The following is a 17,411-nucleotide window of genomic DNA, read 5'->3' as shown; positions in this document are numbered from 1 at the left end:
CGAAACTGCATCTTTTTTTTGTTTCCCATAGCGGTCTTGAAACACTACACAATAGGCAAACAAAGCGCGTCTCCAGTCTCTCATGCCCCACCATCTAGAGGCGCATTGGCACCTTCGGCCACAATGATTGTTGTCAAGCGGGAACGTCAAACTTCCCACTAGAATGCCCTGCTCGGAGAAGCTGTTGATCTAGGCCCAATTTGAGAAGCGCAAATGTAAGCATGTGGAAGCCGCAAAAATGACAATGCGCATCTTGGGCCTGTAGGGCCCTACCAGCTCGACACAACAACGCAACAGCGTCTCGTGCTGTAACGATTTGCGCAATGCTTCGCATTATGTAGGTGTCAGCTTTGAGCCTGTCAAATTTTTTAGTGACTTAAGATCATACGTTTTTGTGGTTGGTAAGGTCTTTCACCCATTTTTCTCCAAAACGTATAACGAGGTTTTACTTTATTTGACCTATAGGTACATTAGTCCTAGAGCCATATCGGTCGTATATGTGTATTGGTTCTATGGGTGTATTGGTTCAATTGGCTCTCAACTTGCTAGCAAAGTAGCTGCATCGTAAAGTGAGCACACACCATGCATGCTATAGTGTGATAGGAAAAAACACCAAAATAAAGGTTAGAGTACTTTATTTGCATTCTGACGAATGGCACTTACCTTAAATGTGCGACAAAATGATAAAACAGCCACAGAAGAATCACTTATAGGCTTGCATAAAAATGAAGCTAAGTTCAGAATTACGCTGAACTGTGGCATAATTAGGTTAGTAACAACTTATGCAAGTTTGAAACAGCTTTGGATGAGTCCACAAAGACAGCAGAAAGAAAATGAAACACACACAGCTGCTTTTAACTACAAAAACTATCAGTAGCACACTCCGAAGTATTGATGCTTATGTCAGGGCCCCCAGTCTGTTTGTTGATGTCACATCAACATATTGCCTATCAAAACATCAGTGAACTTTTGTAGTAATAGAACTTTTGTAGGCAGTGAGCACATAGAAGGCGTATGTGATGGTCAGCCGGAATGCATTTTACGCTTTTGCGGGCAACGTCGTCGCAGTCATTAGGCCTATAGTCATGCGGCTCTATTTTGAGTTCGATGTGGGTGACACTGACACTTGTGCAGTTCATTTTCTGTGCCCATCCTCAGCTGTGCAGAAAGACAGACACGAGTCCTGAATTCGAACAAAAGTGTTTATTTATGCAACTCGAGTGCTGCGCAGCCAGCCAGACAATAACCCTTGAGGCGAGCAGGCCTCGCCTTTTGTGCAGATGCATGCCTCAGTGCGCATACACCAATATTGATAGCCAGTGTGCCAGGCACCTATGGGTGGCATCCCATATTTCTCCCCCTACATAAAGAAAAGCAGAAAAATATGGTTGCTGGTTACCTGGTGGCTCGGTCGGGTGCCTGTCAGTCAGGATCTGCCTACAGAAAGGCACTGGGACTTCGTTACGTGGTTTCTGTATTCGACGAGAGGCTGTTCGGTCTCTCAGTTGAGGCACGAGGACCACGCTACTGTACGTCCTGTTGTCATCAGGCAATTCCAGATGACTACAGATGCCCTCTGTTGTCTTGGGCGCTGAGCTCGCTGCATAGTCCAAGTGTGATGCCCAAGGCATGGGACCCCATTGTTGTGCTCATAGTCTGCAGCCCTCCTCTGCGATTGCTGTTGTGGTGGCACCATGATTCCTGCAAATGCATGATAGTATGGTGGGCATGTTTATAGAATCGAGTGGCATCCGAGCTATCCAGGAACTTCAAAAACATGTAGCAACACAATGGCACTGCCATTGTCAATAGTGCCACTTTTGGTCTTTCTGCCATGGTCTGAGGTTGTACCAATGCATGGCTGGCGACATCGACATCGAGTGACTTGATGCTGCAATCAGCTGGAGCCAGTGCCTGCAAAAGCTAGGAATGTCAGGCAAAAAAAAAAAAAAAAAAAAAGAAAGTGCTGTAGGTCTTAAATGTGAACGGGACCGTACTGTCCCCCATTATCACGCTATGCTAGCATGTATAACAGACCCAATTGGCTACTCACAATATATGGTCCTTCTCACCTGTAAGCTAGTGCCATGGCAAAAGCTCTTGAGGCATCACTAGCAGGATGTGTCCTTTTCCGAACTAGATCACCAACCTCAAAGTTGATGTTGCACTGATGCTTATTATGCTGGCCATCAAGGCGACATCAAGGTATTGTCGAGCCTGCTCAATGGCACCTGCCAGCCGCCTCTGAAGGTCACCCGCAAATTTCGCGCAAGACAAGCTGCATGTGTTAGAACATTCTGTTAGGTTTTCCTGTGGATGCCACAACTCTTTGCCCAAGTTCAGCTGTGCAGGGGTGAAGCCAGTGGAGATGGCCAGCGGAAGCCATCTCGGGAAGTTTCAAGTCCCAGTCCTCGTGCCGAACTGTGTGTGTGACCAGCATCGACTTCAGATTGCGGTTCACCCTTTCCATGATGTTGGCTTGAGGGTGGTGCTCAGATGTGGTACAGAGGTGTGACAAAGTTCCATGTTCTTGCAGCACTTCGTGAAGACCTTGCTGGTGAATTATGTTGCATTGTCCATGATCAGCTGCACTGGGAAACGAAGTTTGGCAAATGTTTCAAGCAGGCACTCCCATACTTTCTGTGAAGTCAACCTGTGCAAGGAAAACAATTTGACCCACTTCGTAAAGTGGTCTGTCACTACAAACAAGAACTGGTTACGGTGCGGGCTCATGGGGAAGGGGCCCATGACGCCACATGTCACAATCTGCCATGGTGATGTGCTCTGAATGGACTTTATGGTGCCGTGCGGAAGCCCGCTGCGTGGCTCAGTTTTCTGGTAGACTTGAAACGAACGAGTGTAGTGGAATACGTTTTGCTTCATTCCAGGCCATGTAAGTGAACGACACAATTTCTCACAAGTTTTTGGTCCCGAGGAATGGCCAGCTATTGCACTGTCATGGTAGCCTGATGAAGGACTTACGTAGCTTTTGTGGTACCACAACACGAAACGAGGAGTCATCTGTTCCAACATCTGCCTGAGGGATGTAGCACAACAGCAGGCCTCCCTTTGCGAGTGTGTAGCAGTCGGTTGCAATACCACTGGCCGTGTCTACTGGTCACATTCTGCCAGCTTTGTGGGCACCTTTTGGCAAAACCTATCGTCCCTCTGTGCTGCGAGAAATTCCTGTTTGGTGATTAGCGTGCCCCAGCATGAATTGCTGTTCACGTGTGCTGTGGTTACTGTCACGATTTTTTCGGGTTCTACGAGGGCGCGGTTATGGACTACAGACAACAATTGCGAATGGACACAGAAATAACAGCAAACAACACAGGAGAAAAACTTCGAAAGGCTGAGGAGCCGAAGCAACTATTGCCAGTGCTTGTTGAATGTGCACTGCCCATCTCTATGCACTATACCTGTCATGATGATGGGCACACAGTCAGACACAGTTTTGTAGCCCTGTTGCACTCATGTAATAATTTTATAGTCCAACTTGGCAAAGCAGAGTTGTGTTATTGAAATGCCAGTGATGCAACTGCGCATACGTGGGCTCTACTGGCTCGGCAAGTTGATCGCATACGAAACTGCTACATTCTCAGCATGCGAGTTCTTTAACAAATACCTTTCTATAGTATGCTTAGCATGTTCTTCCCAGTGGCACAATGAAGAATTTGGGAAATTGCGCTGCTAGGTGCATATCAGCTCCATCATTCTTATGTTTAGAACCTCTAGCAGTCTCACGGGAAACACATAACTTCTGCTCACTTCACCCTCTTGGTACTAACACAAGCCTATTGGTCCTAAAGGCAACAAATAGTTGTCACCTATCGGACGCTATTGGTGCCAATACAAGTCTATTGGTCCTATAAGTGACAAACAGCTGTCACCTATTGGTATCAATGCAAAGTACTACAGGCAACAAACAGACATCACCTTTTGGACGCTATTAGTACCAACAGAATTTAAATAAAACCCAGAGTTGCAATAAGTTACCTATGGAACCCATAGAATTAGCTCTAGTGGACCAATAGAAAATGATATTGGCATTTTTTGCTAGGGATCTGCAAGGGATTAATGTAAACATGCATGGATTGAGTTGGGTGAGTGTTTCTGCACAGTAAAATTTAGCTAATGGGAAGTTGCATTGTGCCTTTGCATTGTGGACTTTAGACACCATGTTTCAAGATAAGCCCCTATGATGGGCAATACAAGTACAGACCTACCCGGCAATAACTATGGGACTTGCTGATTTAATAGAGCTTCCTTTTTTTTCCCCTAAATAGGAAAACAATTTGCCACAAGGCCATAAAGTCATTAACTCTAAACGCATCACGCTTTATAACCAAAAACTTGTCTTTCTTGCTGTATGTTTCCTTTTCTGATGGCATGCATTCGTGTGCCAGAGCTTTAGGCTACTCTTGAAAATCATTGCTGTGATGTGTAAAGTGTGAAAATGGCCCCTTGGCACTGATACTACATGGCAAAGGAATTGCATGATAAGGATGCACGTGAGGGAGCCCATGTGCTCCGATTTAGCAGTCTGCAAGCCTGAATGAGCCCTACTGGGCAGTGGAAGTTGTGATGGCACTGCAGTAAGGCAGCTATGACATGCTTCTTTTTGTTGAAACTAAAGAGCTTGTAGAAAAGACTCCATTCTTTTGTCCTTGTTTTAGAACCACCTGCTATGGCGGCTTGTCACGGAGGACCTGTTTACAAAGCTGCCACTCGGGCAGTCAGTCCTGCTGCATGAAGTTACCAAGTCTCTTCAAGCAAGCATCATCTAACGTGACTGCTGTCACTGGCGTCCCGGTGCCTGACCTTGAGGACTACGACTCCTGGCTGTGATCATTACTACGTGTACGACCGACCCAGTGGGTCTCTTGTTGCGCTCGTGTTCTACACTGCAACAACTTTTTCTCATACTTTAAAGATAGGCAAGCTCTGCAGTGACACCATGCATTGTTGGGTGTGCTTTGTTTGCTTGGAGGAATATTTAATGCCTGTTGACATTGACAGGCATTTGAATGGAATCTTTTGACAGGTGTGCTCAAGGACGTGCCCTGCTCTTGTGCTGTAACTTAATGTGATACGTTTCTTGTTATTGTTTTATGTTTGCACTGAGGCATCGAGGTATAATTTTGGTACAGAATAGTATAGCATTGCTGTATGACAGACCATTTGCTGTGCATCTATTCAAGCATGTGATATGCACTTTAAGCGATGCTAATGCCGCTGCAACTTGAATGTGAGAACACAGTTGTGCACATGCTGGAAAATGAGCAGTGTTGCATCTTCTGCTTAGTGTGCTCCAAACTTTTCTATTTTGTAAAGTCTAAGCTCGCTACGTATTCATAATTTATAGAGGACCACAGCATGTAGATAGGTGATAATAATCAATATTAACATATTTTCATCCTACATTTTGGGCATAGGCATGTGCCGAGATCAGCACATGCGTATTGTGTGACAGTAACGCCTTCTGTTATATTTTTAGCATTTGTGAGTCTTACATAACCATTGCTTCCATAGAAGTGTATATTTGCATACGTATGTCACGCAGTGAGCATTTGTTCACAACATGTGTTGACATCTTGTCCAATGCCTCAGGGTTATGTTGTTATAGTCTTGGTAGGATTACCACTGTAGTCAAACTTCAAAATATGTACTTAGCTGTCTATAGCCTTTATGTTTCTTCTTGCTTTTTCTACAAAGACGTGTCACGAATTTAGTTTTACATGTGCACATTGTGGGACTGACACCTTGTGTTACAATGTTGATGGCTTGGGAATATCATTGGTTAGAAATACGTGCTTTGTCATAGTGAGCAACAGTTGGCAAAGAAAAAAAGCCTCAGCCTTTATTTCATCTCCATCTTTCTGTCTCTTTTGTCTTGTGCTGTATCGTAGTACGCCTTGATTGCTGCTCATGATGAGTGAACACTGCTTGAAGGCTGTGAAAATATTTTCTTAGATTGTCCGCATGCCAAGGACACATTCATCGCCAAGCGAAATGTTGCAGAATCGCCAAGCGAAATGTTGCAGAAAATTTTAGTTTAATCCAGGTATCAAGCTCTTCAAGTCTATGGTGAAGTGAGGAAAATTTGAAGGCAACCAAATACTTATTACGCTTCTGAAATGTATGAATCAAGTAAGTAAAATTACGCATGTGTGACCTCGTGAAAAAGTGCACATAGTTTAGAATTTTCGAAGACACAACGAAAAGTAGATAGGGGTGTTGTGTTATCCTTTGGAGAAGGGACATTCACAGGTAGCAAAAAAATGCTGGTCTACTTCATACTTGCAGAGAAAATAAAAACAGAGGGCAACAATGAAAACAATATGATAATGGCATAGCTTCATCCCACTTATTTGTGATGACATTGCAATTGCTTAGTTGCAATTGCTCTTGTATGTAGCTCTTCCGATCATCAAAGTTTCACTTTTTAATTTTGCAGACAGCTCAATTATCACTGCCATAGTGATGCTTCACTAATTGTTTTTCACTGTGGCCTTGCCTTTTTGGACTGGACTGTCCCGTTGGAAATTCATCACTTGGAGCTTCTCTTGGGGTGTTATTTGCATAACTTTGGCATTAGTCATTGCTTTCCTTTTTGTTACCTTAATATTATTGAAGGGTTGACCCTCTCATTGTCCTTGCTTCTTTCTTAAGCTGTAAGGAAGATTTTATACATTATTTCTTTCTGTGCAAACTTGGAAATACTGTCATGATCACATTATCACTGCTATAATTGGATTACGCAAAAATAAATACTATCTGGGGATGAGGTACATTTGAAGGGCACTTTGGCCCTGACCCTGTGTGTGTCTGGCATGTCCAGTCCCATTGCTAAGATTAGAATACACAGGAGTGCGTTCATAATGTTATAAATTTGGGCCGCCTTGTGACACTGCCACTCACCTCATAGCCCTAGCTGTGGAATAAAGCATATCTTTTAAGATGCACAATTTTGCAGGAAAAAAGAAAAGTAAGACAGGTGATAGGAAAGCAAACAACATTGGTACGTAAGGTACATTCCCAGAATGCAAACTGGGTGGACATTGTTCTGAGCACACTTTATTGTATGGGTTCTGATAGCAGGGAAATTTTTTTTTAATAGAACAGGATGATTTTGCACTGCAAGGTATGCAAATACACAAGCTCTCTGACATCTTAATGACATCACAGACACAACATTGGATAAGGAAAATTTGGCATTAACGTTTCTCAATAGACAGTCGCAGAAACAGCACCGAGTGAGAGGAAATTACCTAAGTAGAAGACATTTGTTAGAATAAGGAACAACCGAAATGTCTTAACATTACCTTGGATCAGCAGTTTGTCTATAACTATTATGATCTTCCCCGATCAGGTGGGACTTCATCAGGCCCACAATTTTAGTCAGCCTTTCTCTCCTGAGTAATTGGCAGCAGTTATTGCAAAGCCTTTGATGTATGTTCTACAAGTCAAAACTAATGCTTATTTTTTAATGGCTCCCTATAATGCCTGCCCTTTGTGTTTCCAGCACATGGACATAGTAGATTACTCTCAGTTGGTCTAAAAAGAGTGCTTTTTAAGCAGTTGCCTTAAATTTATTGTCGTATTAAGAATCAAATAAATTAATTGAACTGGAAATGCTGCACTTGCACCACATACACTGCACTGCTGCCCCAGTGCAGCACCCGAATGCAGCTAGCTGTTCTGTGGCATGATTCAACGGTACTACCGAGACACAGGTCGTCGACATGACATCACTCCCCATGAAAGTCATCTTAACTGAAACAAAGCGCTGTAGTTATCAAATTTTTTTTGTGTCCGCAATACTGCTACAGATGTTTATTGTGCTGGGTGCTGTTAGAATCCGTCATGCCACTCTCCAACCAGCAGAAATGCGTGTCAAACCACATTCCCACGTATAGTTTGGGAAGCTAATTGGCTAACTAGATGCAACATTTGCACGTCATGCATCGCATTTCCACAGCTGTACTTCCCGCCAAAGCTGTCCATCCGCAAATGTCTGCAACAGTCGGGACCATCGTGTTGCATATGATGCTTATTTGGTTGTCCAGGCATGTCCTGTCTCCAAAAAGAAATTAGTATTATGTATCATGATCATGTAGTATGATGGTGATAAAACAAAATATGAGAAGAGCTCAATATAAAGGCACTGCAACTGAACCTGGTACCTTTCCCTTTGAAAAGTTGCCTTTCAGCCAACTTCTCCATGACAGCATCTTTGCTAATATTTTTAGCTGGAAAACCACAAGCACTAAAAGCAACAGTAGCTCATGAGCACCCAATGTAGCCTGTGCCACAGTGCTTGAGACAACATGCAAGACACTCGTAAACCAATACGAACAGAAAGGAAGCGAAAGAAGTAGAGTTGGTGGTTGCAGTGCAAGAAGTGCCTCGACGCATCGACCTGACAAACCTTGCCTGCACCGTATGATGATAGCACTCTGGGCTTGCGGTGTTGTTCGCCCAGAACATTTTGACATTGATGTCATTAGACATGTCATCAGCCAGAGGTTAACAGAGGTTTACTGTCTGATGGACAGCTCCTGAAAGTTGTGCACATATATCTGGAACATTTTTAATAGTTCTCTCTCGAAGGCGCTTGGGATGGTATCAGAAGTCCCAGCAGATCGAAGGTTGGTGAGCACTGTTTACCTGCATAAATACATAATGCCAATCAGTCTTTCACATTTTGCACACTCAGGTTGCCGATGCAGAATGCTGTGGAATCGTGGCACACTTGAATTGTTATTAAGGTACGATGCCAAAAATTAATGTTCTTTTTTTTTTCTGACTGCGTTTCGATACATATGTACGGTACTTTTAACCATTTCATGCAGTACTTCACATCACTAAAACATGCTTGCCCCGCATTTGGAGCTACAGTGATTACACTTATTGTTTTGTGTGTCAGGATAGTGTTTTTCTATGTGCAACTTGACCTGCACCAAAGGAGTGAACTGTTTGTTGTATGGCAACTGGTTCGGTTTACTTGGAAGTAACCCATTCAGTGCATTCATGCATAAGGCACATTAGGATTTACAGGCTAGATGTGTTCTCAAAAATAATAAACAAAGAAAAACAAAACTAAAGACACCTTACAGAAAACTGGCACTTTTGTCTTTATGCCAAAATATTCAGCATCAATAAATATTTCTTAAGTGTGCTCACCCCATTCCCAAGACGAAGTCCCAGAATATTTTAATGCAGTGTTATCCATATACAACTCGAAAATGCCAGTGTTGGCTTTGAGTGCCCCTGCAGGCATCAATTTTCAATCGAATAATGCCCATTGCAGTGGAATTTAGATGATATGATGGGGTGAATCTGAATTGCAGGGTGATACGTATTTCGAAGGTGTTCAGACTGGATTGCATGACTACTATGTGTTCTGACTAGAATGCTGGCTTATGTAGCTGTGGATGCTACTTATTGCTGAGGTGTTCCGAGATTTGTCGAAACTCTAGGGAGTACAGCTATGACGTGCAGTTTTGAATTCAATATGAGGTATTTCATGTTTCTAGCAGAGACCAGTATACCTGAAAATTGCTGACTGCAGTGTGCAGTGAGTGAGCACTGGCAAAGCTTAGGTACATCAAGAAATAAGTGCGAGTTGTATGCATTTCAGAAGGGCCTCCTCAACAGCATTGAGTAAAGAAAGATAGATATGCATCAAAGACTTCAATGGAAAATAATCATGAGAACTATTCAACGTACACAATTTTCACTTTTGGGCTATGATAGCAGCTTGTTAAAGAAAATACAAATTTCAGATTAATTATTTTTTGAGGTTCGTAGAAATTTGTATGATCACAATTCTGTTATTCCTGGGAATATGTAGTTGCTGCTGCATGCTAATTTTTGTCATATTGAATGGTATGTTTTGTCATTGCAGTGATTTGCAGTCTTTCATCACAATATCATCACAATTTGTTATTTTGTTATGCACTGTATTATGCAAATGATGTTAATAATCCCACCATATATGTTCTTGGTGGTTTCAAGTGTGGTCTGTGTTCTGTGGGCAGAATGTGCCTCGGAGGGGAATAGGGGGAGAGAAATAAGGATATTTAAGGTCTGGAAAACAACTGTCAGGACCAGAATTTTTCTAGATCCTGACTCATAGACTACTATGTGCTTCAAACTTGAAGGGAGAAAGAAGTGGTGGTAATTTGTGTGAAATTTTCACTGCACTGATATTCCCTTGTTGTTTTTGCATATTTTAAATCAATAGCAGGGGACGATGAAGCAGTTTTGCAGTTTTTGTCATAAGTACTGTGTGCGTCACTGTCTGGTAAGAATTTTTTATGGCATGTATGGAAGCTACATATTGTGTATAATGTGAACGCAAAGATCTGACTCGTTTTCTCGCGACCAAATGACCTTTCATTATTTTATATGAGCACAATAGCGAAGCCATGGCTTGATTACTTAAGTACTGTGTGATTGAAGAGCTGTGGGAGATTTTTGACACGTCTAACTGCCAGAGTGCAAAATGGCGTTCATCACCTTTGTTGATCTAGTTCTTTTTGTTCACTTTTCACGCATTTGCTTTACATGGCTATTCATCCTTTTTTCCGTTTTGTCATATACACACATCGTGCTTGTTATCACTTGCATGTTTACATTTTTAATAAACAAGCAAGAAACTTGAAGGCGTGGTTGAAATGCTAATTTGTTATATTTTGTGTTTTCACATTTCAGCATGACACTGAGTAAATCGTGCTGGAGTGCAAGGGAAAGCTGCCATTATAATTAGCCCAGATTTTGTGTGAAAGTTTCGCAGATGGGATGATGGCAAAGTTTTGCTAACATGCGAGACAGTTTGCAGACAGACGTCCTTTCGTATGACAGTGAGACCAGCCGACCAAAAGGTGCACACAAGCCTGATGCACAAGGTGCCACTGCGGCGCTGGCCAACATAGAGCATGCACAGAGGGCGTGCAGAGTGCAAATCTTAGCATGGACAGAGAAGCACAAATACAACGGGTGCTCTACGACCAATTGAGTCTATCTTGGTACTGTTAACCTTTCGTCTTAGACCTGAAGACAGCTCAGAGATCACTGTTCAAGTCAGTTCTAATGCTGACTGGTATATGCTATGAACTTAAAAACCATTTTTCATTTAAGTATCATGATTGGATGCTGAAGTAAGCATCTCCATATACGTAAAGAAATTAAGTAAGTTCCTGTTAAAGTCATTTCAGTTAAAGATAGTTCTTGTAACAATCACTTTTCTTTCCATAAACAATAGATGAAGGTGTAACGTCTTGCGCAGGGGTCACCAAACAAGTGACCCACCACCAACGCAAGGACAGCATTGTGTTTGTACTTTCTTTCCGCTAGCCACGTGCCTCCCTTGCTGCACTTTGATACGATGAACTTGGACCAGCTCGCCCAAATCGCTATCCTAATTCAATACCCCATCTCAATGGGCTGCTCTCGCCGGAAGAACGGACGATACAGAGGGCACTGTATTCACCGGTGTCACGCGCACGTGTCTTTAGGCTTTTGGCAGTGACATTCTCAGTGTTTCAGCACAAAGAGGAGCCGCCGATTAAGACTGTGTAGTTTCTCGCCATCCTGTTCGTCTTGTAGAGAATGAAGAAGGGAACAGTGTCGGTGCAACGTATATACTCTCTAAGAAAAATTTACGCCCTTTGAGTCATGTCTTGCCACACAACAATAAAGATCATCTGTCTTGTCTGCATTACCTTTCTTTAATGCTGTGAGCCTGGTACTTCCCAGTAACGAATGGCATGCACATTATCAGCATGACATAGCATTGCCGACAGGAAAGTAGTGGGCACGGCGTTTTCAAGAAAGGAAACGCAAGCAAGGCAGATGAGAATTATTGTTGTGTGACAGATATACACCCCAAAGGGTGCAAACATTTTTTAGAGTCTATATATATATATGGGTCATTCCATCTTAAAATGTACTAGGTGTCTTTTTGACCATCTCCAATTCTGCTGAAAAAAATCTTACTAATTTACCTCATTGTGGGAAGTAATTATTCAAGCGATTTTCTCCTGAAATAAGTTTTCTTTTGCTGTAAGGGCACTTTGAAGGTTGCGCCCGCAGGTGAAACTATGTCAGGCAGGAAATCTACAAAACTATTGCTTTGACCTGTTACTGAAAAATTTTTTTTTCTGTAATCTGCAGGCAATACCCTTCCATGACTAATGTCGTTTATGACTTTTTCTTTTAATTTACATAATTTTTAGTCTTGAGGAGAAGCCAACAATTGCTAATTATTTATCTTTTTTTTGTGTAAAAAAAAGCTCTCTGCAACTTGAATGTGGTAATAGCTTTGTGGCTAAGACGGGGCTACGACGTTACCTACTCGATGTGCGGTTGGGATACTATATTCACCATGCATGCACTCTATTAAAACATGATCGCGTAAGTAATACTCGCAGGCTGCGACTACAGACGAAAAATAAGCAAAACCACAAGAATATTGCTTTTGCATGAAAGTCGCCTCAGCACCATTCGTTGACCTACCAAACCGGCAAAAAAAAAAAAAAAAAAAAAACTAACGGACCCACATTTAGCTCATGGAAGTGTGTCCACCCCACTATTAGGCATGAAGGCAATGAAAATTTTTCCTCAACTGTGAAACATTCTTTCTGAGAAATCCGCACGTATTTCCTTTATAGTTTCGTGCTAGATTCGGGTGGATGATAATTTTTCCCTTTCATTAAGAGAGCATTGTGAATCCACCTTTGCTACCTTTCAAGCTTACAATTCTGTCCAAGACTAAGCCTGTTCTTTCTCTGCACTGTTTCCTTTATTTGAAAATAAAGTCTGCTACATTTAGTGATGCTCTAAAAAAACCTAATTGTTCCCTGTACCCATATTTAAGCATTTGAATTACCATATTAGCTACAAATTTAATTTTTTGTTACATTGATAATTAAGAGTTCTAACTTATCAGTAAAGAAGTTGCCTTTACTAAGGACCGCTTGTATTACTCGTACACTAAAGGCAAATAAAGTCGACGTGTCCTGTTTAAATACCTTTCCAGAAACCTCACAACGCTTATTTCGGGCCAAGAAAAAACTTAGTTTACGAGAAAATTTTATCTGAAGGGTCCGAATACCCTTTCGAAATTGAAATCTCCCGCCACCCAACTACAGGAGTGGTGACGTTGCATACGCTAAAACTCCTTAAACTTCGTAAAGTAGCGGCACGCTTTGAAAAATGCCGCTTCCTCCTCGCGCGCTCTGGCCGAGACCGACGCCGCGTCGCTATTGGCCTAATAGCATCACGTGGGCACTCGCGCCGTGCATCAGCACCATTTCTGCTCGAGAAGCGTTTACGCAGTTGCGAGGAGCGCATGGGCCGTTGTTACACTCGAGCAGTGTAGGCGGCGCCACGGTCGAGGAGGGAGCGTAAAAGAGGAGAAACGAAGAGGAGTGAAGGTGGAGGAGGAGAGTGTCGCTATTTACGAAGTTTAAGGGGTTTTATTAACCACCACCCTTTGCTGCCATCGGTTAGTAAAACGGCGCCCGGCAGACGGCGGCACCGAGCCACGACAGAGCGGCGGATTCGCCGCTGCAACTGCTTTTATTGCGAAGCAATACTACTTTAGGTCGCACTTCAGCCCGTTCCGTGGCGAGGCGGTGATAGGCACCATTGACCTTTAGCGTGACCTCGCTGCGTGACGTCACACCACGTGACCTAGAGTGACGTCACACCAGCTGTGTAAAAACGGGGCCCCATCTCACGCCGTCGCGAGGCGAGGCGGTAGCCACCAACGGCGGCCTAACTCCCGCTCCTCTCACCAGGGGCGCTACGGTCAGAGTGGGCATATCTTACGACGCGGAGAAAATGGAGTGTTACCGCACCGTCGGCCAATCGATACTGGAAGATATTGTAATGGGCACGCTGGTGAGGGAAATGTTTGTCGGCATACACGGATTCGACGGATGACTTCCTCTTAGATGATTCACTGTAAGCCGTAACACTAGCATAACCCAAAACTACCACCAGCCATACTACCAGCTGATCCGAGAATAACACACTATTGCTTCGCAATCACCAGGCTTAACCAAGCTAAGCCACGGCCGTTTTTTTGCTCACTCAAGTGGCGCAGACCGTTCGGGCATCCCGCGACATCACATGGAAGTTGAATTCTCTGTTACTTGCAGTTAGTGCGAGTTTCGCGAGCCACCAAAGCCAGCGCAGCACTACGCGATCAGGAAAGTACCGAAACATGAAAGCATGCATGAAAGCGTGGGTGGCGCAGAGTCGAGCGAAAACGAAACCTTTCGACCGCCCGGTCGTTGTCAACGGAAACCTCAATGAGTATTTTTTTTCTAAACATGAACTAGAACTGGACAAGTAGCATTTTATCTCATCTTATAACACAATACGATGATGTTTTTTTGCAATGAGTAGTTAAGTACTAGTGACATAATTTAACTGAGGAGTGCTTTCGTCTCGGGTAAGTGCTTGAATGTCCCGCGGGAGTCTCTAATCATGTCGTGCATTTACCTGGATTTCTCGATCATTAAGGCTTTGTTGGCGATAATATTGACGGCTTAGATGTTCTCGAGCACTAATCTATCACTTTAGCTTGACTTAGTATTTGCCTCTAGTGTGCCTTTAAAGGGAAGCTGAAACGGTTTTCCAATTCCATGAATTGCTGGGGTTGGGAAGAACAGACCTATTAATTTACGGTTGTGAAAATTTTTTCTTCGTTTTGTTAACATAAGGGGCAGAAATTCCTTTCTAAATCTCCTCCGCGGACACGCCCTCGTCGCTTCCTGTAGTGCCGGGTGAGGAGGCAGCCGGAGGACAGAACCGGCGAGAGTGACGTCATTCCCGGGGAGCGTGCTGGCGGACCGGCGTGCTGACATGTGCTGGCGTGTTTCTTTCCCACCTGCGCTTTACTAAACGATGCTACGAGAGATCTGCCACCACTGACGTATGCTCTCTTTTGCGATTTTCGTGAACTGTGCTTCCTTTCTGTTTTGCGTGAGTGCCTACAACCAAGGGCGCCCAAGATGCCCTCGTTCTGTGCAGCATTCGGCTGCGCGAACACAGGCGGGCGAGACGATGTGGTGTTTCACATGTTCCCGAAGGACAAGAAGCTAGCGGCGCAGTGGGTCCGTGCGGTGAGGAGAGAGAATTTAGTGCCGACGAAATCAGCTGTGCTGTGCTCGGACCATTTCCGCGACAGTGATTATCATCGGAGCTTGACAACGATGCGGGCAATCGGTATTCCAGTTCCGGTGTTCCGGTGCCCACATTGATGCACTCGAGAAATGCGAGCATTTGCAGCCATGGACGTCTGGTAACACAGTTTTAGCGTAGCCGGATAGCCTTACGACCAATGCGAAAACGCGTTGTTGCTAGTGTTGCTAGGCTTGCCTAGCGACATTCGACGTACGGTTGCAGTTACCGTAAAGTTACCGTGTTTTCCACACGGCAGTGCTAAAACTGCCTAATATCTGTATGTCAACACTAGCATGCAGCACGCATACCGATTCTTGATCGAGCCACTATCGCAAAGTCGTCGAACCATAGTCTGAATATTGCACATATAATCGCCCTGCAGGGCCATCTCGATCTGGATGTGTATGATAAGCAACTTCCATGACTGTACCTCGCAGCACTGTATGTGCGCGCTTTGAAACGCGGTACTTATGTTCGCGATCGTGTATCAACACGCAAAAAAAAAAACACCGAACTTTAGACAAGCAGCGCAAGGTGCTTGGCATCGCGGAATTGCACCCGTGTTTACAATCTAATGAGAAGTTAGTGCTTCGGCATTCTTCCAGCAGCAAGTTCCCAGTGACACTTTAGCGCGTTTTTTCTCCTGTCGTTGCAACGTGCAGCTACATGAAAAAAAAAACAAAAAAAAAAAACATACGTACCAGCTAATATTTCCAATGCGCGAGAAGGTACACACATCGTTTTCGCTGTTGGCACACTCAACATCGTCGTTGCCGCCATCGTTTTCTGTATCGACTGTCGGTTCGAACATGTAAGGTGAAAATACAAGCTGTCCGAGACAGCGAGAGCGTTCATAATGCTTACAACTCATCTGTGAAGTCAGACCAGAACAGCATGCTACGCTCTGAAACGGCCGCGCCGACCGCTGATCCCCGTGAATGACGTCACAGCGGTCCCGACCAATCGCGGGCAACAGCGGCGTTCGCGCGATGCCCTGAGGCGCTGGTGCGCGTTTTCTTGCAAAAAACAGCCGCTTGCGTTTGTTTCCACCCTTTTTAAACTAGATATTCGTGTTCAATGGACTCAATACTGTAGAATGCCGCAGAGAACTCATTTTTTTCGAAAAGTGTTTCAGCTTCCCTTTAATAGCAACCATACTGAATCACATTTGTATGTACTAGTCGCCAAGGTGCTCGCCTCAACACAGAAGTCAGTCAGCTAGATTGCAAGCAACGTCACGACTTCTCTCGTCGAGACGTCTCCTTTCGTCCTGTAGAGGAAGTGCTCCTTTGGACGCCCATTCGTACACCCGGATTGCGTGAGAAGTTTGAATCACGTTTCCTTGGACCCTACATCATTACTGAAGAAACATTCCCAGTGAACTATCATGTTTCTCCCGTTGAGGTTTCTTCAGACCGTCGATCGTTACCGCGGTTCGGAGATCGTTCACGTTTCGCGCCTCAAACGATTCGTTCAGCGTTTCCTTCCTGGCTTAATTGTGACCTGGCTGGCCACTTACTCGCGCGGGGAAATTAGTGTGAGCATTACTCATAGGCTTCATCTTCTCATCTGTGCATACTCATCATCACCGTATTGGGCCTGTGTCGGGGTGCTCTAACTCAACAGAATAAAGAAGAGTCTGACGGCCTAACGATGTCTCACAGTGCGTATGAAATAAACTGAATTTTTGCTGAGCCATTATGAAAGGCTGTGTCTGTGTAGACAGGTAATAGCCTTTCTGCATGCTGTTTTATCTTCCTTAAAATGCACTGTCCATACACTTGTACTCAAGTTCTGTTACCATTAGTAGTGCAAGTAACCGTTTAGAATGCAGTTTAACTGAGGTGATAGTGTTATCTGTTGGCTGCATTCGGTCGTGGTAATAGTATATGTGGCTTTTGCATATGGATACATGCATTGCCATATCAGTTCAAATGTACTAGCACATACGATGCACATGCATTGGCACCTACTCATGGCCTGTGGAACAAGGCAAATAGAACCGTACATTTGTTGCACTATGTCAGACAGACATGCTTATGAAAAGCCCTCCCATAGCCGGCATGCATGGTTATATTATGTTAATACTGATGCACTAGTGTCACAAAACAATGGTACCTTCTGACTCTGAAAATGTAGAACTATTTACAGCCATGTCGCTCTAACGTTGAGAATGACTAAAAAACGAGTGCGCTGCAATTCATTACGTG

The 17,411-nt window shown here is 43.9% G+C and overlaps 1 protein-coding gene and 1 long non-coding RNA gene across 2 annotated transcripts in view; one reads left to right on the top strand and one right to left on the bottom strand.

The window, feature by feature from the left end:
* The window catches only part of LOC126530532 (transient receptor potential cation channel subfamily M member-like 2), a 214,013-nt gene extending 203,343 nt beyond the window's left edge, over positions 1-10,670 (top strand). Inside the window, exon 29 of the mRNA XM_050177803.2 lies at positions 4,677-10,670. Coding sequence (XP_050033760.1) covers positions 4,677-4,787 — 111 coding nt within the window. The 3' untranslated portion in view covers positions 4,788-10,670. The remainder of the gene's footprint in view (positions 1-4,676) is intronic.
* On the bottom strand, positions 8,519-16,374 carry LOC129384941 (uncharacterized). Its single transcript, XR_008612490.1, has 2 exons — positions 15,903-16,374; positions 8,519-8,670 (listed from the first exon to the last, which is right to left on the bottom strand). It is a non-coding gene; the product is annotated as an uncharacterized lncRNA (long non-coding RNA).
* Positions 16,375-17,411: the final 1,037 nt, after the last annotated feature.

The sequence above is a fragment of the Dermacentor andersoni genome, chromosome 4, assembly GCF_023375885.2.
Source record: "Dermacentor andersoni chromosome 4, qqDerAnde1_hic_scaffold, whole genome shotgun sequence".
Classification (NCBI taxonomy): domain Eukaryota; kingdom Metazoa; phylum Arthropoda; class Arachnida; order Ixodida; family Ixodidae; genus Dermacentor; species Dermacentor andersoni.
Note: the sequence above shows the minus strand (reverse complement) of the source record. Positions and strands in the feature narration are given on the sequence as shown.